The sequence below is a fragment of the Ammodytes marinus genome (assembly GCF_949987685.1).
Source record: "Ammodytes marinus genome assembly, chromosome: 14".
NCBI classification, from domain to species: domain Eukaryota; kingdom Metazoa; phylum Chordata; class Actinopteri; order Uranoscopiformes; family Ammodytidae; genus Ammodytes; species Ammodytes marinus.
Window position 1 is genome coordinate 16,640,200 of NC_137218.1, and position 24,920 is coordinate 16,665,119.

The window sequence follows — 24,920 nt, forward strand, 5'->3', positions numbered from 1 at the left end:
TAAGTAAGTAAGTAAGTAAGTAAGTAAGTAAGTAAGCCTTATTTATAGAGCACCCTTCACAGACCAGGGTCACAAAGTGCTTCACAATGCGCTTCCAAAGCGCTTTACATATCTTAACACATTTTTATACACACACTCAAGCACCGATGGCAGACTAAGAAGGTGTCTTGTTTTAGACTTGTTAGTGAAAATATATACAGTATTGGGAAAGCTCAGAAATACTTTTTTTTTTAAATGGACCAAGGAAGACAGGTTGTTGGAGGGAAAAGAGTGCATGAAATAATTTCACTCTTTACTCAAAGAAAATATTACGTAATTTGTGTGAAATAACTCAAATTATTCAAACTGTAAGGATTAAAAGTTTGTAATTTGTGTATTGGGGTTTGATGCTAGTGTATACTCTGAGTGTGTTCTGAGTGACAGTGTGTGTTATCTCAATGAGGATTGTTCATAGTGTTTTTTTTTTAACCTTTATTTATACAGGTAAATCCCATTGAGTCCGAAGACTCTTTTGCAAGGGAGACCTGTTCCCATTTACACGTTACCATTCACACACACATTCATACACCGATAGCAGGCTAACTATCGACATTCACACAAGGCAAGGTGGGTGAAGTGTCTTGCCCAAGGACACAACAACTATGACACAGGTGGCAGGGCGGGGATCGAACCTCCAACCCTTTGATCATTGGCCGACCCGCTCTACCACCTGAGCCACAGTCGCCTCAGTGTTTGCTGCACTGAGCCTTTTTTTGCAGGTGAAGTAAACTGTTCAGCTCCAGTGACTGTTGGTAGCACAGACTGTAGTTAGAGTGTTGCACATTGAGCTACAGTTGTGCTCACTGTGGGTTAGCAATCGAAAAAAAACTGTAATACACAGCCTAGGCTTTGTAAACTGGTAGACACAGGGTATTTAAAGAAAGTGGGCCCACTGTAGCTAGCAACATGCCCGTTTACAGCTATGCTGTGTAGGCTATTAACACCGGATTTATTACCAGCACACACACCATACGGACAGGTAGCAGATTGTGAAGATATATTCACTGATTATGACAAAAAGGGATTTTGACAACAAGTGTTCTCCAGAATCGCTGACTCCACCTTTAATGTGGGCTGAGAAAAGAAATAGATCCAGCCCTGCCCAATTCTATTGTCTGTAACGGTCATATTTTCTTTAAGTGAATGGTAATATTTAACGCAATTACAATTCCCACGGGAGTGAGAGGGGAGTGGTGACAAAACCAGTCCTTAACTGCACCACTTACGAGCATTAAAATGAAACCGGTTTTCACATTTTATTTGGTTTTCAACAAGCCAAGGAGATGCTGCATCTCTTTGTTTCTCTCTGTGTGTGTCTCTTATGTTGCCTCCGCTACTTGCGTATCTCTGCCTTCCACATTGCAGATGTTGATTATGTAGAAAGTTGGGATTTTTTTCCAGCTTTTTGTTCCAGTGTATATTTTGAGCCCTGAAGTGGACACCTGTCGGTATGCTTTGCAGAGTACTTCTCGTTGTTTGCAGTTTCAACGCGATTCCTGTCTAAACATGGCACCCTATTTCATGAATTGCCCGAACACTCATTCATCACACAGTGACCCAGTTATATGCAGAAAAGTGGGTAGTGTGTGGGAGTAGTTAGCACCATCTAGTGGAAAACAATGATACTGTAGAGAAAAAATTAAAAGCAGTTGGACTGAAAAAGCTCACCCTCTGCTGGAAAAGTGTTCATCCTACAGCACATGCACTGAGCAACAGCTCCTGAAAGTTATATCTCAATCTGGAAATATAGAAATGTCCTAATAGGAATCAGTGTAGAAGCTTAAATATGTAGTAGAAGTACAAATTAAACAAACAGGGAATCACTCATCACTCATTCAACACTGCAATTCTCTTAAACGGGTATTGTTTAAGGTCGGCTTGGATCAATGCCATGCTTAGCTAGTGTAGTTTGAGAATTACATAAATGAGCGTCACTGTCCATCTGACCACATCACAACACTAGTCTCACAGTAGACTGATTCACTGTAGCAGACAGTTGCTCAGAGTGTCTGTGTGTTCTGGGGCCCCACATGATTTACTTGTTAAAGACAGCTGATTGAAAAAATAAATAAAATCAATCCTCAGACTATTTCTGGATTTATTTTATTTTTCTCATTTCTATGAATTCATTGTTGTTGTTTTTTCGAGTCCGGTCGAAGCGTTTGATAATGTGAAAGGCAAAATCCTGGAAAATATTTGTGAAATCATGTTTGCAGATATTGACTGAACTTGAACGACTGGCATCTTTAAGGGAATTTCTGTTGTACTGCAGTTAGGGAAGAAATTAGTTTGCGGATGCATGTGCTGTGAGCTCAGAGCAATTTATCAATTGGATCAGGTGTGTGTGTGCGTGTGTGTGTGTGCCTGCACCAGCGTTGGTGGCTAAAAATTAGATTGGTGGTCAATGCCAGGGCAGCGAATAGCGAATAACAGCCAAGTGTAGGGAAAATAAAGGGACAGGAAAAGAAAAGGAACAGCTGGTGTGGTGGAGGTTAGGTGGGCTGAACAAAGTGCTGAATAAATGTGTCTTGACTCCAGACGAAGAAAAAAAAAATACTGACACAGTGTCTGTCCTTGACAATGGCAGGAAGCTTGTTCCGAGGGGAGGAGCTGTTTAGGATAAGGCTCGTGCCTCAGCTGTTTTCTTTTGAATGTGGGTAATAAGGATTCCTGCATCCTGTGAGCATACACTATGGCCCACACACTATTTGGAAGATGAACTTAATAATCTGCCTTAGTGACATTCATGTTGATTTACCATTGGAGTTGGACTAAACATGTTCTGAAGTATGACAATTCAGAATTGTATGTGGGACTGGATGCCATAAAACAAACTAATAACGCATTTGTTAATAAACCAGGGATGCCAGGATAAAATGTATCGGGTTGTGGACAATTTCAAGAAAGTTTTTCTTGGCGGTTAGGCTCAAGATTAAGGAATAAAGTAATCTTCTTTGTTGTTGTCGTCTGAAATACAAGATTCAAGATATCTTAAATTGTAGAAATGAATATGATTTTCTTTTTTAATAAAAAATGTAATGAACCTTAATAGGGGAGAACGGGGTAATCTGAGCCACTTTTTACATTTGCTCCTCTCTAAGCGAGCTAAAATTAATTATCACTCAAATTTACACATTTCCCATTAATTCAGGATGTTTCCTAGAAATGGGCATTAGCAGATTTTTTTCAAGACAAAGGGCAGTGAAAATATGATTGTTTTAAAAAAAAGTTGTCATGTGGCTCACTTTACCCCAGCTGTGGGGTAAACTGATCCACTTACTTTTTCCACTCTGAAACTACCATAACAACACATATTGTAACAGTAAGAATCCTGAAAGCTAGCCACACATTCCAGAACTAATGTCGGACTAATAAAAGAAAGATGGGGTTTGGTCAATTAAGCAAAGCAAATTTTCTAAACACTTGAAAGTAACTCTGAACAAAATCAAATACAACATATTATAATTCAAAAGGTTTTAATACGATTCAAATGAAAGATAGAACCAGTTAGATTAGAACACAGTCTGGGGGTCAGAACACAGGACCCTTAGAGCCAGCTAGTGTCTGGGGGTCAAAGCATAGGAAAATCAGAACCAGCGAGAACAGCCTGGGACTCAGAACACAGGAGAAGACCCAACTGGATTATAACATCAGCCTGTCATACTCTACAACTAGGCCTACTCTACATTCCAGCCCTGAAGGTTACAGGGAAAGATGAGAAGGTGCTCTTTCCGTGTGATTGCCCCAGGTCGTCTTCCTGGTGTATTTCCTTGGCATGATTTTCTACAATGTGTATGACATTAAAATAAAACATATGTCATGTAATATTACATTAAAATATGTTTAAGACTAAACTTAACTTGTGCCTCATGGTGGGGGAAAGTGAGACAGTGGCTCACTTTCCCCCACAGCATTTGGCTCACTTTCCCCCACCACCACAATTTGAGAAAAAACTACCTCTCTTAGCATTTCAGGCTAATCTTTAGCTAATATCATCACATGGTTTTTATATGTTGGTAGTTCATCAACACGTATGATAGAAGTTTTTCTACGTGAATACATTTGCTTTGGCACAACAGTTGATTAAGTTGACAGCAAGAAAATTTACTTTTACATGCAAAATACCTATTTTGGTGAAAAAAACATGCTTTCCAGAGCACCATGAGGTCCTCTCTTTCAGGGCCAAGGGGAAATGAGAGGGGCTTGAAAATATATATCTCACATGACCACAAATGTTTTCCGTTGCCTAGATACAGGGGGTGGCTCACTTTACCCGATGCCTCAGATTCCCCCGTTCTCCCCTATGTTTTGATAAAAGCCAAGTAAAAATCTGTTCAAAGCATTTTAAACAATGTCACAAGAGGACTCTAATTTACAGCACAATCTCAATGAGCCTCTTTCAGCCCGAAAAACAACTGTTTGTGAACAACTGCTTATAAAATCTTGGAGGAATTGTAGTTTAAACCAATCTACTCCAAAAATAATGGATATTTGTCATTTAAAAACTGTAAAAACTGAAATAAATTACACAGAAGACTTTATTATAAAGGCGTGTGTCATCTGCATAAAATCAGAAGGAGTGTAGGGCTGAACCTAGAGATGCATTAATATGTGTTGCGCTAATGTGTGTGTGTTTGTCGTATATGGACACATGTGAGCATGATAGTGTATCAATCCAGCAGCTGGCAGTATGGATTCATATGTGTATATGCGCACATTCATGTTTATAAAGCCTTCTCTGTCGGGCCGCCTTTCCTCTCCTCTCTCTTCACCTTCAGAGGGAAGGACACACATTCCAGCGCTGCTTTCCGACTCTAGCCCTGGGCGACGCTCAGCCAGAGCTGATAAGTGACAGGGGCCCCAACCCCCCCTAATGCTTACACTCCCCAAACACACACACACACACACACACACACACACACACACACACACACACACCTCTGCACCTCCCTGCCCTGCAAGAGGTGCTGCTCGGGAATTCTGCCCTCTGCCCCACTTTTGCCCCCCCCCCCACACACACACACACACATCCCTCCTCTCTTTCTGTCAGAGCCGTGGAGGTCTTTAAAGAGATAGATTGGTCTTTAATTTGTGTGCAGGCCTGGTCAGTGACACAGCTTCCCGCCCCCTCCTCTTTGTCCTGCCCGTACGTTTACGAGCTGGCCTGAGATGTGAGGAGTGGCGTACCAAAGCTCAAATGGGAGATTAATCAATCTTGGCGAGTGATTTAATGCAGAGATTCTCTTTCATTTTAATAGGTGTTTCTTCGCAGGTATAACTTTAACGACTGTTTCTGCTGACTGAGCTAAGGAGTGCAGCTGTTGGGGAGAGTTTCAGGCAGAAAGGCGTGGGGTACGAGCATTACTCCTGGGTGTGTTAAGACAAGGTAGTCAGGTTACCTGTGGGTAGGAATTAAGGTTTTGCTTCAAGAAAATATACTTATATATAGTTTTTATATATCTATATACTATATATATATATATATATATATATATACATATCCAATTATATTATATCCAATTTTACCTCTCCTTCTTCTTCCTTCTTTCTACCTCTCTGTCTCTCTATTAAGCATTCCACTCAGACCTGCACCAAGGCTCTGAGCTTAAAAAACTCACTGACCATGTGTATGTGTTTCTGCGTCGGTAGCTGTGTGTGTATGTGTGTGCCTGTGTGCGTGTGTGCTCAGTGCGTGCCTGAATGTGTGTCAGCCTCAATTGCTGGAGCCTATCCAAGGTTTCCGTGGTGACCACACAACACAACGAGACAATCAGAGGCAAGCCCACGCAGCGCGGCGAGAGGACATTAACACAGGAACTGTGGGTCAGGGGGCAGGGGAAGGCAGGGCAAGAAGACAGGGGGAGAGGAAGAGATGGAGAGAGGAAGAGGAGGGTGCAGGGAGGTGTTAGAGCCACGGGGAGAGGCGGTCAGAGAAAGAGAGAGAGAGTGAGAGTGAGGACGAGGGGAGAAAGAGTAAACAACAATAAACAAAAACACAACGAGGCTACTTTAAGTCTTTCTTTTTTCATGCCTGCAAGACATCAAGAGCTTTAAAGGTTTCCTGGCCCCAGGAGTGCCTGTGTGGTTTTGGCTGTACCACCTCTGTGTGTGTGTGTGTGTGTGTGTGTGTGTGTGTGTGTGTGTGTGTGTGTGTGTGTGTGTGTGTGTGTGTGTGTGTGTGTGTGTGTGTGTGTGTGTGTGTGTGTGTGTGTGTGACTTGGTGCTATGCTGTGGTGTTAGTCAGAGATGGCTGCATGCGTGACTGAATCCATGAGCAGAGGGCTGTGCGAGGTTGCGCGTTTGTGTTTGTGCGTTTGTGTGTGTGTGTTTGTGAGCGTGCACGGACCTGAATGTAACATGTCTTTTGTGTGTACGCTTGTGCATAGTTCCACTTTATTTTGTCTGTGTGTGTGTGTGTGTGTGTGTGTGTGTGTGTGTGTGTGTGTGAGAGAGAGAGAGAGTTTGTGTGGGTCTGTAGCCGTGCACGCGGGCGCTCTCACATATCTCTGTCCCCCGGGGATGACGCTAAAAATATGTGGCTCCTCAAGCCTTCTGGTGTCTGAGCAGCGTCTGTCTGCTCTCCATTGCCGTCCCTGTGGCCCTCCCTCCCCTCCGTTACTCCTGTTCCCTCCATTCCTCCCTCAATTACACCCTCTTCCAAACACAGTACCTCAGCACGCACGCACACACACACACACACACACACACACACACACACACACACACACACACCAACTACACCCAGCTGTGTCCCTACTACACTTCCACAGAGGATGACCTCTGCTCAGTGTGGGATAAAGGGAGGCGAATGAAAAGGAGGGGGAAAAAGGTAGAAAATAGCGAAGAAAAATGCAGGCACTGTTTTTGGAGAGGGGAAAAGATCGAGTAGTGTGGGGAGAGTGGATTCTTGCTTTTTTTTCAACAAAAGCATACGTGTCCTATGTGTATGTGTATGTGTAACTGTTAATTGATCATGGGTTTCACTCATTTTCAGCAGCAAGTAGCAGTTAAAGATTTTAGCCTGTATGGATTTTGTGTTCTAATGCACCCAGAAAGGTGATGTTTCCTTGTTACTGTTTACAGTAAACAAGGTCCCCTTGTTACAGGCACAGCCTAGAAAATGGTTTGATAATAAACAGTGTAGTGAAAGAGTGAGAGAACATGCAAATGAAGGGATGATCCAAAAATCCCTCTTAGAAGGTTAAAGTTATTTATATCTTAGATATTAATATAGGTTATGACAGATACAGTGTAACGTTTAATAACAACAAACCTACAAATAAAAGCCACAAATATAAAGTATATATATATACATTTGTTACATCTAATATGAAAATTATAAGTCAAATATTCCACAAATGGTATCTTTTTTAATTTATAATTGCTTTTAAATTGAACTGTCAACCAATTTTGATCAAATCAAAATATAGGCCCACTGTAAATTCCAAATCCCCAATTTTTTTTTAAAAATGTTCTAATTTTCTGAATTACAAACCTAAACGTATCAAAATATCAAGAATCTAAATTAATCGCCCCAGTCGAAAATGACTGTCCTGTTGGCACCCACATGTTAGAGCTCTTAAGGAAATGTGACCCTCTTGTTTTTTCAGATATCGGTGCGCCACCACAAGTGTCATCATCGGCCAGCCTACCGACATGCTCGGGGCGCGGCCGGGTGGCTCAGCTGCTGAAGACCTTCAGCACTGAGAGCTCCCCACAGATCCCCCCTCGAGGCATCAAGCCCCCTCTCCCCACCAAACCAGGCCACTTACGTGTAACTGCCACGCCCACCATCAGGTAATAATTCTCACACACTGATGCACAGACAGACGCAGACCCATCCTCCAGCTTTTACGCACATCCATGTGATTTAAACAAAAGCCCTCACTGGACAATATCGGACACCTAAATGTGGAGCCTCAGCCAGTGGGGCCAATTGGGATGGATAACTCTAATTGTTGTCTCTCAGAAAATGTCACAATGTTGCTATCACGCCCCCCTCCCCCACCCCCTCCAAAGCACAGCAATGGAAATGCTTGAATGTATATGTAATGGTTTTCTTATATGTTATAGTTGGATGCTGCAGTACTGTCAACACTATCTGTGTGGAAAAATAAATTCCAAAGCAATTGATTGCAATGTACTGTATTATGTATTTGACAGGGAACTGATGACTATCACACTTATTCACTTGTTGTTAATGCTATCCCCACTTTCAGTTACACGTGGAAAAATACACCCTTCCTTTCCACACACAGTTTTTAAGTCCGATTTTAGAAATGTATTGTTTACTTACCAATTACGTTATTTTGTATCACCTATGATGAGAGAGTTTTTGCATAAGCTCATAAACAGACACACATACTTTCGGTTCAGTGTTTGTAGTTCAGGACAAATGAATGGGCATGGGAGGGCATAATGGGGGGAAATAAGGCACAGTGGGGTCCTCCTTCATCTTGCTTTCTCCACCCTGAGAATATGTGTAGGGTTGTTTATTTGTCACAATGCAATGTATGAGTCTCTCTGCCACCTGGCTGCAGCCTCAATGCGACCTGTTGTGGACCAATGACAGTGCCAAATGCCTCGTCTGTCACTCCCGGTGGATCAAGTTAGACAGTCGCTGCCAAATAATACTGCTCTGTGTTACCACTCTCCACTCTCTTCAGTACTATTCTAGACACCTGTGGTTGTACTTTATGTTCTGTTTAAAAAAAAATCTTTTTTTACATTTTCTATAGGGAGAAAGATGATTTGTTTAATGGGATATTTAACATGACTTCAATGCTTACTTGTAAAATGAAAGACATTCTCCATCTTTAATGTCAAGCTTGTATGGTACAATCAAAGAAACAATATAATTGTGTGACTTGTACATTGTGCATCATAAAAGTCTGTTTTTAAATTGTGTAGTTTTTATTTTCTTTCACTCTCTCACACGCTTATCTCTGTTTATGTAGCTAACATCCATCCTCGTTTAGCAGACTGCAGCCCACGACACAGGCAGGCCCGTACAGTTTGCCGCTTATTCCCAGTGAATATAGATAATATTTAAATGTCCAGCCTCAGCAAATAGACTTGCAGCATGCTTCACCGGGGCTGGTGTAAACATTTTTTTTATTTCAACAGGGTTACACATCCGCCCCCACGCTTGTTATAACCGAGCTCAGACAGTTCTTGCTTATAATTTCCAGTTTTGTTTGCCAAGCTTGCAAATGAAATTTTAGCTAAAATTGCAAAGCGTTTTTTTCACGTTTGTGTCTGTGATTTCCATTGCAAGTCACGGCTGCCTCTGCTAATGCTTAGCAGCTAGCTAATCTGTAAAAATAAATCTCCACTGTATCGCATCAGCTCACTCGGATGTATTAAAGCACCGCTCCGACATTATATAAATTGACAAAACAATCAGGGATTAATGAGAGAATGAGAAACGCCGTCTTCTGCTGCACACCACTCCATTAACAAAATGTACCTGTCGTTTATCTGGTAGACAAAAGTCCATCGCTTTATTAAACATTAGAACCTGTGTCATAGGAGGGATAGTATGTCAGATCAAAGTAATATAGCCTGGTCATTTAAGATGAGAGAGTTTATGTGATTGCAAAATTATACCTTTCCTACCCTAAAAAAAAATACGAAAAGCGATCCAAAAACAACCCATATACCTCCATATACAAACGTGGCAACAATAGAGTAGAGTGTGTGTGTGTGTGTGTGTGTGTGTGTGTGTGTGTGTGTGTGTGTGTGTGTTATATGGAACTGCTGTTGCAATCGTCAATCGTGCATTCCTTTCAAAGAAGTTCATAGGATGGCGATTCTTTCAAGACTCCTTATTTTCTCAACAGGCTGCATCCACAAACACACACTATCATCGTTGCTGTATTTTTCTCTTTGGCAAACATTTACGAGCATCATTACCAGACATTGTTTTGGTCAAGCTGAATGGGTAAGTGTTCTGCATCTGGAACCAGATGTGTCTCTACAGATTGAAGCCTTTTCTGGCTGGAGAAGATATTAAAAACACCTCGCAGAGACAAACAACTACCTCCTCGATGAATGCAACTATTGTTTGAAATATTGTGTGTAACGCTTATTGAGACCTCTATATTAATGTCATAATAACTGATTATGTATTTAAAGTAGTTTTACTATGCCTGCCTATCTATCTATCTATCTATCTATCTATCTATCTATCTATCTATCTATCTATCTATCTATCTATCTATCTATCTATCTATCTATCTATCTATCTATCTATCTATCTATCTATCTATCTATCTATCTATCTATCTATCTATCTATCTATCTATCTATCTATCTATCTATCTATCTATCTATCTATCTATCTATCTATCTATCTATCTATCTATCTATCTATCGATCCATCCATAGATTGATGAATTTAAAAGCTAACTTAACTGGAACATTATTGCGGAATAACAGTTTAAAAGGGTTGTATTGACATTCAAGTGAAAAAATGCTTTTTCCAAAACAGGGTGATTGTAGTCGTTACAGAGGATGAAAGTGCGGCTTGTTCACCTCTCCACTGCACATTTCCCTGCTAAGGGAAACATATTTCAGAGTCAAACTGGTGACACTTGTATAACCATTACACTGCTCACAGAATATTGTCTCCTGGGAGAGTTTAGATAAAACATCACTTAAACTTGCTGAACATTTGTAAAGACATTTGTTTAAATCATTTCCTTTGTTCAGTAAAATGGTTATGTTTCAATGTGCTTAAACAAAACACAATTGTTTCAAAAAGTATTTTGATACATTTTGACAAACCCAGTAAAGCTGTATTTGACCTCGTCTCCATGTCATTACACGGCCAAAGTGATAAGACTCTGGCAGCAAAGCACGCACTGCAAACAATGCACCGCTGTCCAAGCACACATGGATCTGGTTGTATCTGTGTTGTTTCCTTAGAGCACATTAGAGGTAGGCTCCATTCACAGTAACGTTCACTTGAAAAAAGTGCACCGTTCCTTGACAAAAGGTCTGCAAGAGAAGCCAAGCCGAGCACACATATACAGTACATGTACTGTTTAGAATCAAATTTACATTAAAATATATAACTCGTAGACTTGCAATGTTTAAGGTTCTACTGTGCACACACACTGTAGGTGCTGGTGCAACACACTGCAAAATGCTGAAGCGCACAGCAACTTGTGCAATGCTGCCTCGGTTTCCCAATGAGCCCAACACAATGGCTGTGGCTGTTCTCTGATGCGCAGAGACATCGTCGAGCAGTTTCCAGGAGATATCTGTGGCGTGTCCCTTGGTATGCCCCCCCTACTCCCCCACACTCCCCCCCCCCCCCCACACACACACACACATCCCTCCTCCTCCTCCTCCCCACCACACACTCCTCTTCTTCATCCACCGTGCTTGGCCACTGCTGTCGTCAGGGCCCTCCGACGGGAGATAAAAAAAGAGGCTGTTGTCTCCTCGCAGGAGAGATGGACGCCTGTTTCTCTCTCTCTATTTTTTCCTCTTTTTTCAAGCCTTACTCTCTGGCTTCACACCCACAGAAGTGAAGGGGGGGAGAAAGAGAGAAACAAACAGCGTGGAGGAAAGAAAGAAAGAAAAACTATACTGCGTGCTGTGGCGTTCCACCGCACCACCAATAACCCCCCACCCCCTTCCACCACCAGCCTCGTCCACAGCACCCCCAGTAGAGAGAGAAAGAGCGAGACAGGAGAGGAGAGAGAGAGAGAGAGAGGGGCCGGGGCCATGTGATACGGAGAGCATGCGGGCACAGCTTCACCCCCAGGCAGAATGAACGGGGGCCTGCTGTGTCTCTCCTGCATGATTAATCTGGCTGAGGGGCAGGAGGACTGCCACAGCCCAGCCTGCATTAACTCCCTACTCTCCAGGTCCACACCAACTACACACACAGGAACACACACACCAGCAGTAGACCTATAGACAGACAAAAGTTGATATACAGATAGTGCTGTGTGTGTGTGTGTGTGTGTGTGTGTGTGTGTGTGTGTGTGTGTGTGTGTGTGTGTGTGTGTGTGTGTGTGTGTGTGTGTATGTGTGGAGGGGGGGGGGGAGGTTAGCATAGAACAGTGACTGGCACTGAAGTGGATTCCTATTGAGGTATCAGATTCTGGCCCCATTAAGTTTAACTGTATACTTGTCTTTTGCCAAGGGCACCGTCTCAGCGTCGTTTATGCAGCGACACCACACCAATCCTCCTGTGTGTCGGCCCAAACTGTAACGAGCACCGCGATGTGAGGGGCCGTTCAATAGTGTTGGTTTCTAGGTAGTTCTGGGTTTGTGTGACTCATCCGCTCATGTGACCTCTGTCTCCCAGGCAACATTGTGGATGTTTGCTGGTTGCCGGTCTTGTCTTTTGTGTAATTCATACGGAGCCAGATGGTCCAGGAAATGTGGCTTGCTCTTCAGAAATCCTCCCAGACAAAAGACGATTTTGGCATGTGATGGTCAAATCTTGAAATCACCATGACAGCCTCCGAGGATTGCACAGCAGGCCTGTCATATTGTCTCACAGCATTACACTCAGCTAATGGAGATATGATATAATGTATACTGTAAACGTCCCTCGCGCAGCTGGCAGAACGCATTTCTTCTCCCATTGGACTTCTCTGGGAATGTTTCAGCCCTGGACGCCTGTAAAGCAGGACGCGTTCAGGGAACTGGGTTATTGTGCAACAGTGGAGAACCAAGCATCAAAAAGGCAGGCAGAGGGTTAACATCCTGCAGTCCGCTCCACATTAACTGGAAAGGAATGAAGTGTCAAGCATGTTTCCACCACAGCAAGACGGTCAAAAACCCCACCCCCTCCTCCTCCTCCCGCCAAGCAGTCACCCCTCAAACCTTCTCCCCCACATCACCCACACGCCTCCCACTCCCAACAACCTCCCACAGCCATGACCAAATTATTTTCCAGCCTCCCAAAGATTTGCCTTGCCAGACAAAAATCTGCAGAGCAGTCCTGATTCACTGCGCAAGCACACACTCAGTCCTCCCCATGCCTTTGTCCGACCACCAAGAAAATAGCTCTTCTTTTTAGCAACTTGGCCTCTGTTGAGACAGCTCTTTGTGCGTTTCCTTGACAGCTGTAAATTGCTACCAGTCAAACAAGTTGCCTTTCGGTGTGTTTACTTTCTTCTATTTGAACAATGACTTGTTAGACTGACATGTTTTTTCAATGACTGAATGATCTAAATACAGGTGTGGTAGTAATACAGGTGTTCTCTTTTTTGATGGGAATTGAATGAAAGTAATGAATGAGCAACAGAGACAAGGAGAGGGAGGAAGCACAAGACGGGGGGAAGAGGACGGACACTCTAATATGTGAAAACGGGAGAAGAACGAGAGTCAGGAGAGACGGAGCGAGGGAGCGAGGGAGGGAGAGCGAAAATAAGCCCCACCAGTGAGCAGGCCACACAGCCCTGCCAAACTGCTCGAAAAAAAGAAGAAAAAAAAGCCCCCTCTGTTTTATTTATAGTGCGCTGTATCCATGGCAACCAGAGAGGTCAGGCAAGCTGGGCCTGCGCTTCACCCTGCTCTGGGGATTAGGATTTCACAGAGGTTCTCAGATGTGAGGAAGGTGGGCTAGAGCCGCTCGCCAACGCAGCCCTCCTGCCTTTTGGTGAAGTCTGGGCCCTTAGAGGGAAGAGAGGGGGAGAAGCAGAGAGTCATGGGAATACTGTGGGAACCGTGGTTTGTGGTGTGATGGGGCTGAGAGCAAGGGGACTAGCAGGGAGGGGAAACAGAGACACCGACACACACACACACACACACACACACACACACACACACACACACACACACACACACACACACACACACACACGATAGCAGTTGCAGGCAGAGGCAACATTCGTTTTGGTACCTTTTTTTCCAAACAAAGGCACCACAAAGTGTATTCTCATTTTTTGGTTTCCTACCGTAGAATATAAAAAAGGTCATGGCAGGTCAATGAAGACTTTTCTTTGGGCAATTTACATTAAACATACGATTAAATGTTTCAGGTGAAATGGTGTTATCAAAGTGCAATTGTATACATTACAAAAAGAATCTCTCACTGAAATTCACAGAAGAATGTGAAAAGATTTTGGATGTTCGCTAAAGTTATATCATTTGCCGTTGTCTCGCTTTCACTTTCACTTTGCCAAGCCGTCTCCAATAAATAGAGGCTAATGTACTTTACCTAAAAAAAAGGGAAGGAAAGGAAAAACTAAAATGTGCTGGCTTGTTATTTTCATCCCAAGAAAGACTTCATCCAAAAAACAGCTAGGCCAGTTGGAATGAAGTATTGGGCAGAGAGAAGCAGGGAGAGAGAGAGAGGGTTAGAGAGAAGAGACGTAGAGGAAAAAGCTGATTGCCCTCCAGGAAATGCATGGTGTGACTACAGCAGAGACCTCCACAATCCTCCTGGGGCAGAGCAGGACGTGTGTTGCTAGGAGATGGTTGTTGGGGGGACTGGTGTTGCCATGCGTGGATGCCGTTGCCTGCCATGCTCTGATGTGCAGAAGGACAAGGATTCAATGATCTTCTACGGAAGCATGTGTGAAAGGACCTTAAGAGCCACTGGGTGGAGAAAAAAAACGTAAAAAAAAATATATATACAAAAAACTCTATTCCGAAATCACCAGGGACTAGTAATAACTTCCCCCGTCTCTAGGGGGCACCCTTGGCACCTGAGTCACAGGGCCAACACAGGAGGCAGCTTTTCCTCATTGGAACTGTGACCAATGCAACATTAGTGGTTGTGCCAGGAATAGATGTCACAGGCACATGATCATTGTAGCTGCCTCGGAGGTGGTCAGCCCGTCCTCCTTACAGCTGAGTATGGGGGTTATGAAGGGGACGGAGGATAAGGTGTTGAGGTGTCAAGAAGGCGAAACATTCCGCTCGCTTGGAAATTAGCTAATGGCTACAGGCTTGAGTGGGAGATTGATGCGTTACAGAGGCATGGTAACAACCTAGCCCGGATTCTGCAGCACCGGTCAGCTGCTGCTGGTTTAGTTACTTTACCTGTTGTATCAGTGTAAAAATGGGTCGGAAAGGAATAAAAGGTAAGATGCTCAGAAGAGGACGAGGGAATTGCAAGTTCAATACCAAGCATAGTGCAGCAACCTCGGCAAGACAGACAAAGCTGGAATATCAGCTCTTGATGTTCCCACACATACCTGTGCGTAAATGTACTCACACAGAGTGAGAGATAACAAAGAGCAACAGATAAAGGGGTTGTTCATTCAATAAAAATAACCATTCAGGTGAGCCAAGACCTTGACACGGGATTCTGACCCGCTTTAAATTTGTACAAATTCCCTACCGTTTGAGAAACAGTACCGAACTGACACTGCCTTTACAGCATGTGTATGAAATCTATTTTTTTTGTTCATATGAATTGGGAGCTCTGACTAGTTAAACCCAGACTACTAGAGATCAAGGATACTGCAGACCTGTGACAACATTTAATTTCATTTTACAGCCTATAGTTTTTCTATAACTCAAATGAAAATGAGTGGTAAATGTTTTTTTTTTTTAATCTTTGAGTGGATGATGAACCTTTCTAAATACTTTTGGGATTGAAAGGAATCACTAGAACTTTTTATTTGTGTGTGTGGACCAAAAGGATTTGATGCATCTGCAATGTGTTACATCCTTAGTTTTCTATATCACTTGACAGTGCACATGACTTACTTTTCAGGGAAGATGGATAAAAGGTTGTGGAATAATAGAAAAGTTCCTCCGCAGCTTACTGCAGAGCAGAGTGACAAAGAGATATGTGTTATATGAACCGTGCACATTGTATACAGCCTGTCACAAATTATTATGCAAATTGGAATTAAGTGTCATAAACATATAATTTTTTTTAATTTTTTTTATTTAAACTCATGGATGGTATTGTGTCTCAGGGCACTTTGGATCATTGAAATCTATCTCAGACACCTGTGATAATCAGTTTGCTAAGTAAGCCCAATCAAAGGAAATCTACTTACACATGATTAAGCAGGCCACAGGTTTCAAGCAATATGGGAAAGAAAAAGGATCTCGCTGCTGCCTAAAAGCGTCAAATAGTGCAATACCTTGGACAAGGTATGAAAACATTAGATATTTCATGAAAACTTAAGTGTGATCATCGTACTGTGAAGAGATTTGTGGCTGATTCAGAGCACAGACGGGTTCGTTTGGATAAAGGTAATATGAGGAAGGTTTCTGCCAAACAAATTCATCGGAATAGGAGACCAGCTGCTAAAATGCCATCACAAAGCAGCAGACTCTGGAGTCCCGCAAACCTCAAGGTGTAGGATCCAGAAGTTTGCAGTTGTGCATAAACCTATTATTCGGCCACCCCTAAACAATGATCACAAGCTGAAACAGTTGCAGTGGGCTCAGGAATACATGAAGACTCATCTTCAAACAGTCTTGTTTACTGATGAGTGCCGTGCAACCCTGGATGGTCGGATGGATGGAGTAGTGGATGGTTGGTGAATGGCCACAATGTCCCAACAAGGCTGCGACGTCAGCAAGGAGGTGGTGGAGTAATGTTTTGGGCCGGAATCATGGGGAGAGAGCTGGTAGGCCCCTTTAGGGTCCCTGACGGTGTGAAAATGACCTCTGCAAAGTATGTAGAGTTTCTGACTGACCACTTTCTTCCGTGGTACAAAAAGAAGGACAGTGCCTTCCGTAGTAAAATCATCTTCATGCATGACAAATGCACCATCTCATGCTGCAAAGAATACCTCTGTGTCACTGGCTGCTTTGGGCATACAAGGAGAGAACCTCATGGTGTGGCCCCCATCTTCCCCTGACCTCAACCCTATTGAGAACCTTTGGAGCATCCTCAGGCAAAACATCTATGAGGTTGGGAGGCAGTTCACATCAAAACAGCAGCTATGGGAGGCTAGTCTGGTATCCTGCAAAGATATTCAAGCAGAAACTCTCCAAGAACTCACAAGTTCAATGGATGCAAGAATTGTGAAGGTGATATCAAAGAAGGGGTCCTATGTTAACATGTAACTTGGCCTGTTAAAATGTTTTTCATTGAAATAGCTTTTGATTTCACTAAATATGACCTCCACATTCTGCAAATTCAACACATGACAATTCTTTGTTGTTTACAACCTATAAAATGTTTTGAAACTCTGTTGTGCATAATGATTTGGAACAGTGCATTTGGAGTTTTTTATTTTTGAAAAAAATACTTTTATTATTGGGAGGTTTGTTCAATAAAAAACCGGTTGATGACTTGAAAATTATACTGACTGTGATTTGCATCGACTATTTAGGAAAATCTGGGAAAATCTAATTTGCCTTATAATTTGGAATGCAGTGTAAGCTATTGCTGTATGAATGTGAATGCACAAATGTTGTTTGTAATGGCCCTGACATTAACCTGGAACAGGGCTACATTTCTTTCAGAATCCCAAGGCTATACCACTTAATTGTTATGGTTTCTATGGGTAAAAATAGAGACGCAAGGGTAATAGTCAAATAAATGGCTAACTGCTAATGCGACATCACATCAAAAATCATACAGAACCCAGAATTAATCTTTTAACGGTGGTTTGGGTGCATGAGGGTGGTATTTTATCAGCGCAAGCTCGGAGAGTGACGGGAGAAATGAAAACTTTCAAAATACCAGTTGCGTGTTTTAGCATTCGCTGCTCGCTGCCTCCCTCCGCCATAGCTTCTTACTTTACACTTTTACCGTCTTTGGTCCGCCCCAAAATGTAGTGCAAGAAAGTCATGTTGCTTCTGGTCTTAGCTTTAACCTCCTATGAGGAACTTTGACATGTCAATTTTTTTCTCTGATGATCATAAATGCAAACTAGACCAAAGGTGCCGCTAAAATTGACAAAAACTGAAAGTTTCTCGTAGCTTCTTTAACTTTATTTTCCCTTCCACACCTTTAATATTGACCGAGTGGGTGTCCAATAAGGTGTGAAGTAATTGGTAATCTGATTTCTACAGCATGCGGCCATAGCCTGGCAATGTACTAATTTGTCTCTGCACCATACTGTAACAATGCAGATACAATATAGTGTCTGTGTGAGCTACACGATTATTATATCCTAAAGGTTGTAATGATCATTGCACTTACCCAGGATCACATGCAGGAGCTGATCTATACTGCACGCTACTGCAAATACGTCTTTCTGCAAAGTCGGTGTGTAGAGTAAGTAGAGAGACAAGCCCTTTGATCCAAGCAACCGGGTTCAAGCCCCTCCGTTGACTCCCAGCCCACCTGCTCCGAGCCACTGTCCTGCAGCCTCCAGTCTGACCTCCCTGTGAAAGAGAGAGAGAGAGAGAGACTCCACTTTACAATCCTAACCAGACTCAACATCATCCAGCTAAAGGGAGCGTTAGCAATTGTTGCTTTCGCTGTGTTTTGAACAGCTGGTAGTGGGGTATACATTGGGATGTTTATTCCTGGGATTAATCGTCCCGGGTGCAAAGGAACTGATACATTCACCAGAGGCAACAGCAGTGGTTTTGTTTGAGATCAACACAAGAAAAGTAGCAGTTATTCTGAGCATTGGCAGTCATAGCCAGCAAATGAAAAAGGCCTGCAGCAGGAACTTCCAATTCCTTGAGATATTCTTTGGAAGACCTATCAGCAATAAGAACCTTGAAAGTTCTTTGGTCACAAACAACACAAGGGCACACAGGTGCAAACTTGTATTAAGTGTTTCTACTTGTATCTACTGTTATTGTGATTGGGATCCATAGAGTCTTCGAAATATTGTTACCAAAAGTGGTCAGACAGAATGACGGCACTTGTCCGTGTGAAGCAGTGGTTTAGGGTCTAAAGGGCAAGGTGACGCAGATCCAATTACTGAAATGCACACAAAGTCTTTTGTGCACCAAGCTTTTCTGATAAGTGGAGCCCCCCTCATATGTATTCGTACTGAACACACACAACTGTATGGAAGCAACCTGATACACGGACACACTGCTAACAATGTTGGGGCTGATTGTCCCAACATTCAATTCATTTAGTTTGATTCAACACACACAACCAAAACATTTTCTTCACTTAACCTCGCTCATAACTTATTTCTTCTTCAATTCTGACCAACTTCCCTCAACTAAACATTCTAGCAAACTATTTGAATATTACTGATATGAATTTATAGAGTTAAAAATGCAAATTATAGTGAAAGGGAGAGATAATGTTATAGTTTAGTGTATTTTTTTGTGATTTTCTTTCTAATTCATTAGATAACATTTCTGCAATACGTTTTACAAATGCATCAGTATGAATATCTAACTACAGAACAAGATTGAAATTGGATTTGAACCAATACAGCGATCTTCACAGGATCTGATGCTTCTTGGCAAATTAACTTTTTGATTTAATAATAATAATAATTAATACATAATAATAAAAGAATGTGTTGGTGTGCATTTGCCACTATTATTTCCTCAATTATTCATTTGGGTACATTTTTCCCCCATGCAAAATAAGACATCTTGTGGCTGCTCGACTTTAAAGTGAAATTTCCCTTTCTTTCCTGTTGTCGCTTTTGGCCGTGGTTCTCCTCTGTGTTTTTCCTTCTGTCCATCGCTCTCATTGGTATTGTCCAACCGTTCTGTTGATGTCTCTGTCTGTTTTTGCTCATTTTTCTATTTCCTTTCCCAGCACAGGGTGATTAGGGACTGGGTCTGTGGAGGCTAGGCTGCAGCCAGGGCTGTGAGGGGCTCAACTTGGTTCTGCTCTGGTTCTGGTGTGGCTGGGCAGAAGGCCCCTGAGGCTCAGGCCCAACTCCAGGACGGGCAGTAGTGGAACGGACAAAGGACTTCATTCTCTATGGGGGGAGGATGGAGGGATGAAGGGAGGAGTGAGGAGATGAGGAGAGAGAGGGAGAGGGAGGGTGAAGGAGGGAGGGGGGGGCTGGCGAGCAAAGCGCAAGGGGTCTTATCCTCCCGGCTCAAACACATGCCACCAGCTGCTGCCCCCTTCCTGTGCTTTCATTAAAAAGCCTCCCTGTGCTTGGCGCTGTATTCCACATGCTTTACACACACACACAAAGTGTGAGGTAAATACAGTATGTCCTTCCATTGCTCTGCCTCTACCATCTCTGTTTGCCATCTCTTTCCCTCCGTTGCTCCCTCTTTCCTCTCTTCCTATCATGTGCTCTGCAGGGCAGTTGAGAGCGGTCCATTCGCTGCGTCTGTGTGTGTGTGTGTGTGTGTGTGTGTACCTGTATGTGCGCCCATGGAGTCTGTCAGACTCTCAGCCTTTCCAGCACTCTGCCCAGAGCCAAGGCAAGCATTGCCAGAGGGAGTGCCTGCAATGTAGGGCGCCCAGCAAGCTGGACGCAGGCAGAATATCAACGCCACACGGCAGACACTCCTACCAGCCGCCCACCTGCTGACTTACGTGATCCAAATGTTTGGTGGAGGAGGGGGTGGGGGGGTTGAAGGTAGTGGGGGAGGAAAGGCTGAAGGAAATTGCCAGGTAGTTTCCAGACCCACTTCCCTGTGTTGCGCCCAATTAATCAGGGCTACATCTGTGTTGGATGGACCTCTACCCCAAGGGGAGGGGTGGAGCAGACACATTTGTGTTTTGGTCTGTACATGCACACGTTTTGTGTTTCCGTGCATTTGAGCACTGAGCTGTGTGTGTGTGTGTGTGTGTGTGCATACTACTTGTGTGTGTGCATGGCGTGCGTGCTAAAAAGACGGGAGGAGGTTGTTTTGAGGCCAGGCTTATTCCAGCCTTGCAGTCAAAACTATTGAATCATTGGCAATCTTCTCTAGTCCATTGTCCTCCCCCTTGTCCATATTATTATCCTGTTATCAGTGTCAACTAACCCCACAAACCCTTGTCCCCTTAACACATACTCACACACATACTCACACACATCCCTTGCTTCTTTGCTAGTCCTTCTTGCTATAGGCAAAGGATCATTTTCCAGCACCTGTGTAGCTCAGTGCCTGTATGTTTACTTTCTAAAGTTTCTGGCACACCTGGACCTGAGCTACCCCTCCTTCTTTCATCTCTGCTTTCCAGTTTCTTTCTTTCTTTCGTTATTTATTTCTTTCTTCCCTGTTTGGCTGCTTCCAGTCTCTTCCCAGGTCTATTCATGAGAACAACAAAGTGAATTGAAAAATATAAGGCAAATCAGTAGTGAGACAAAACTGAGCAACATTCAACCAGGACTTGATGTGAAAGCTGTATATCAATTTGGATTCCGTCTCCCGTAAGTCAGTGACAATGAGCACATATCACAATGAGCACATATCCAATCCTACAGTGTCTCGGTGTCTCGGTGCACATTAATGCAAGTGTGTGTATAACTGACGATCCTGTGTGGAGGGAGGCCTGGCATAGTGTGGTGCAGTGCAGAGTGGAGAGGAGAGACAGCTGCCCTGACAGATGCCGGGAGGCAGGACCCCACTGGGAAGCAGAGGGAGGGAGCTGGCACTGTCTCACCCCAGCGGAAACACCATAGGCTGCAGAGGAAGTGGGCAGGGAGACAAACCAGGGGCTCAGTGTGTGTATGTGTGTGTGTGTACATAAGTACATAAGTATTTTGCGTTCGATAAAAATAATTTTATCTGAGATAATTTTTCTCTTTTTGAAAAGGTTCAGTAATTGTCAGTCAGGCCAGGGTCAGTATGTGTGCAGAGTAAAATACAGTACAAAACCAGTTGTGATGCTATCGTGTGTTAGACTTGAGCTACCCACGTTTTAAGCCTATACAAATAATAACAACTCAATGAAATCATCTCAAGAAATCCTTGAGCAAATAATTAAAGCATCCTCATAGTTTCTCGGCCTTACATTTCTGAATGAACTCAAAGAAACGTATGTGGAAGCAGCAGTCCTGGAAATTACATCTCACCACTGTGATGTATGACGTTAGATCATCCTACCTTCTTTGAAATAAAGACATAAAAAATGCACCATGACCTGATCTGTAGTCTGCTTACTAGTTAGTACACCAGCACAGTGTTCATATTCAGTCCATACAGAAGGGGTTCTTATTGGTAATCCTTGCCTTATATATGAAGCATACTATTTACTGCATTTGGTAAATATTACAGTTTGATATTGTGATTTTTATGATTTAAACATACATTAATACATTAATTTGAGTAGCAATTTCATAATGATTTTAAAAGTTGAATTAACAAGGCACCAAACATACAAACACAATAACATAATTGATTTACAAGGTGAAGAAAAATTTGTTGACAGAGTGTAAACATTGAGTCCAGCCATTAACAGCCATTTGTAGAACACCAGACCGCGAGAATGAATGAGGAGGTGAGGTTACAGCATAAATAGCCCAACTGGCTGAATTGTTAAAAAGTGTTTGGTGTTTTGTTTGAGTTACATGACCTGTATGAACTACCGAGTGCTCCAGTAGTTGAGCATCATGACCCTTTTCAAGAGCTTTTTAGTTTCACAGTAATTATGTAAGTTAATTAAGATATGTAAAAGCCGCCTTAAGGTGCGAACACACTATACGCATTACACGCGTACAGACGCGTATAAAATCGGCAATTTTTCCATAGGGAACCATTGGTTTATGTGCGTACATGGCGCATAGATGCGTTACTCGTGCTAAAGCAACACTTTAGCCGCGTATGAGCCGCGTATATGCACCTAACGCGCCTACGCAGCTACACGCTACACCAATCAGCGTAGGGCTTGACCCGACGTCACATACATTGGCACGGTCGGAGAACAGTGTAAACAGAGGCTGAGAAACACAGAGGAGGAAAATGTATTGCAGGCGCCCGGTGCTGTATGACAGCAGCTCGGGAATAGAAGACGTGGGGAGAGTAAACCAGGAGAATGGACTTCCTGGTTAATTCAGTGAATATGTGCGGCTGTGCTTTAGCCGATAAACCAAGTTGTGTGCGGGCGGCTAGCGCCTCATATTATGAACCCAAACATGACGGCTATGTCCGGGGGACTTTCACGACAAGTACAGCGAAGGACCGGTGTTGATCTACGCCAGCCACGGTCCCCTGTCACAGCCAGGTAGGGTAATGTTGGCTACTTGCCTTTATGTTGTGCCGCCGTGCACCGATGCTGCTGTAACTGTGTTTGTTATGTAGCTGCCGTGAATATGCAATGCTAGGCTATTTGCGCTGTTCAGTTTGTCTTTTGGCACAGTTGTTGGCCGTGTTGTTGTTGTTTTTGTGCGGATGGACATGCACGCTGTTGTGTCGGGTCGGGTCTGATCGCAGCCATGGTTGATTAGGGAAATACAATATCGGGAGGGAGACTAGGCACGTTACGCGCGTATAACCATTTTTGACACAAAATGATCAAGCAACATTTTAGCTGCGTTACCCGCGTAAAGCATACGCGGGTAACGCGTGTAGTGTGTTCGCACCTTAAGGGTTAGGGTTAGTGGGGTGTCCAAACATTCATTATAATCCCTCAAGGAGCACACTACAGGCAGAAACAAAAGTGGCCCTTTGCAGTAACTCTCTGTTTAAAAAAATAATAATCCATGGATTTGATAAGCGCAAAGGTTTCCCTTTCAAATATGTTGGCATATGTTAGTCAAATTTGCAATGTGAATTAATTCAGTTGGCTATATGTAGTTTGGACACAGTCCAGCAACGACACAATAGCTTACTACCATTAGGTAGGCTTAATTGTGGTGCAAAATAAGAAAAGATAGAAAGGGGGAACACGAAAAAGCTATATTGCTCACACAGATGGATAGTCTAGACTTTCAACCAATGATCAATAGAGTTATTTGCGAAATTTTCCTCTGCGAGAACTCAAATTTTATAAAATTATAACAATGTAGGCTGTAATCTGACAGATATGCAGGTAATGTGTAGTTTTGTAGAGTAGGCCTACACACCTGATTTTCAGCAAATTTACTCATTTAACATTTCCTGTAATGTAAGCTTTTAGACATACCAATGCTGTAGGGGGGGTTTACCATGATAGCACTGTTACCAGAAGCTTTCCTCATCAGTATAACAACCATCTGCCACCTTCATTTAAGGCTAAATATGTAATTTTCAAATTTTCTTAGAAAATCATTTTTTAATAGATAAAATATACAGAATAATTTCAAAGACACCTCAAAACTTGATGAAATATCACAGTATCTCTGAATTGAAAATACACTTCTGCTAGCAGGAATACTGATATTAAGGAATTTTCCGGGGGTCTAAAGCCCTTGAAAGTTCCCTGTTTTTTCCTTTCTTTTCTGGTACCCTGATTTATGTCCAGGTCTTGGCATCACTGAGCTTGCTAGGTTAGCTTGCTCATCATCAATGCATACAACGGTTTTGAGGGGGAAAAACGACCCATGATACTTTTAGTTTTTCGTCTACGAAAAAATTTGGGTGATCAACTTTGGGTGCATATATATTGGCCAGTATCAGAGTCTGTCCTTGAATCTCTGCTAGTATTATAATAATTCTGCCCTCCTCATCTTTAACCTCCTTCCTGAGCCTGAACTGTAAGCCTTTGCCAATTAATATAGCTACTCCTCGACTTTTAGATGTCCTAGCATTAAAGGATACGTGTCCTACCCAGTCCCTATGTAGCCATATAGAAGCATTTCTAATCAGTGTTGAACCTAGTGCTCTTGAACACAGCCTGCAAATGGCCCAGTCCCCTAATCAAGCCCTGTATATAAAGCAGGTGTGTTGTGCCAGTATGGTGTTGTCTCTGCTGTGGCTGGTGACCATCTTTAGGAGCCCCCCTGTGACCGAGTGAATTTCATGCTTTCCCCCAAACCCGTGGTGGTTCACTTGCTGCTGTTTTGCCTTAGTTTAGTAATTAGTTGTTTGTCTTTCTTTTTGAGTGTTTATTGAACCAACTGGGGGTTAATTGTTGTTTTTGATTGATGTTTTAATAGTTATTTTGCTTTAGGCTGGAGCTGGGTGCCAAACTGTAA

General features: G+C 42.9%; 1 protein-coding gene across 1 annotated transcript in view; it reads left to right on the forward strand.

The window, feature by feature from the left end:
• Positions 1–8,923, forward strand: part of LOC307261010 (uncharacterized protein) — a 17,011-nt gene extending 8,088 nt beyond the window's left edge. The window contains exons 7-8 of the mRNA XM_080041446.1: positions 5,751–5,862; positions 7,650–8,923. Coding sequence (XP_079897572.1) covers positions 5,751–5,862; positions 7,650–7,840 — 303 coding nt within the window. The 3' untranslated portion in view covers positions 7,841–8,923. The remainder of the gene's footprint in view (positions 1–5,750; positions 5,863–7,649) is intronic.
• Positions 8,924–24,920: the final 15,997 nt, after the last annotated feature.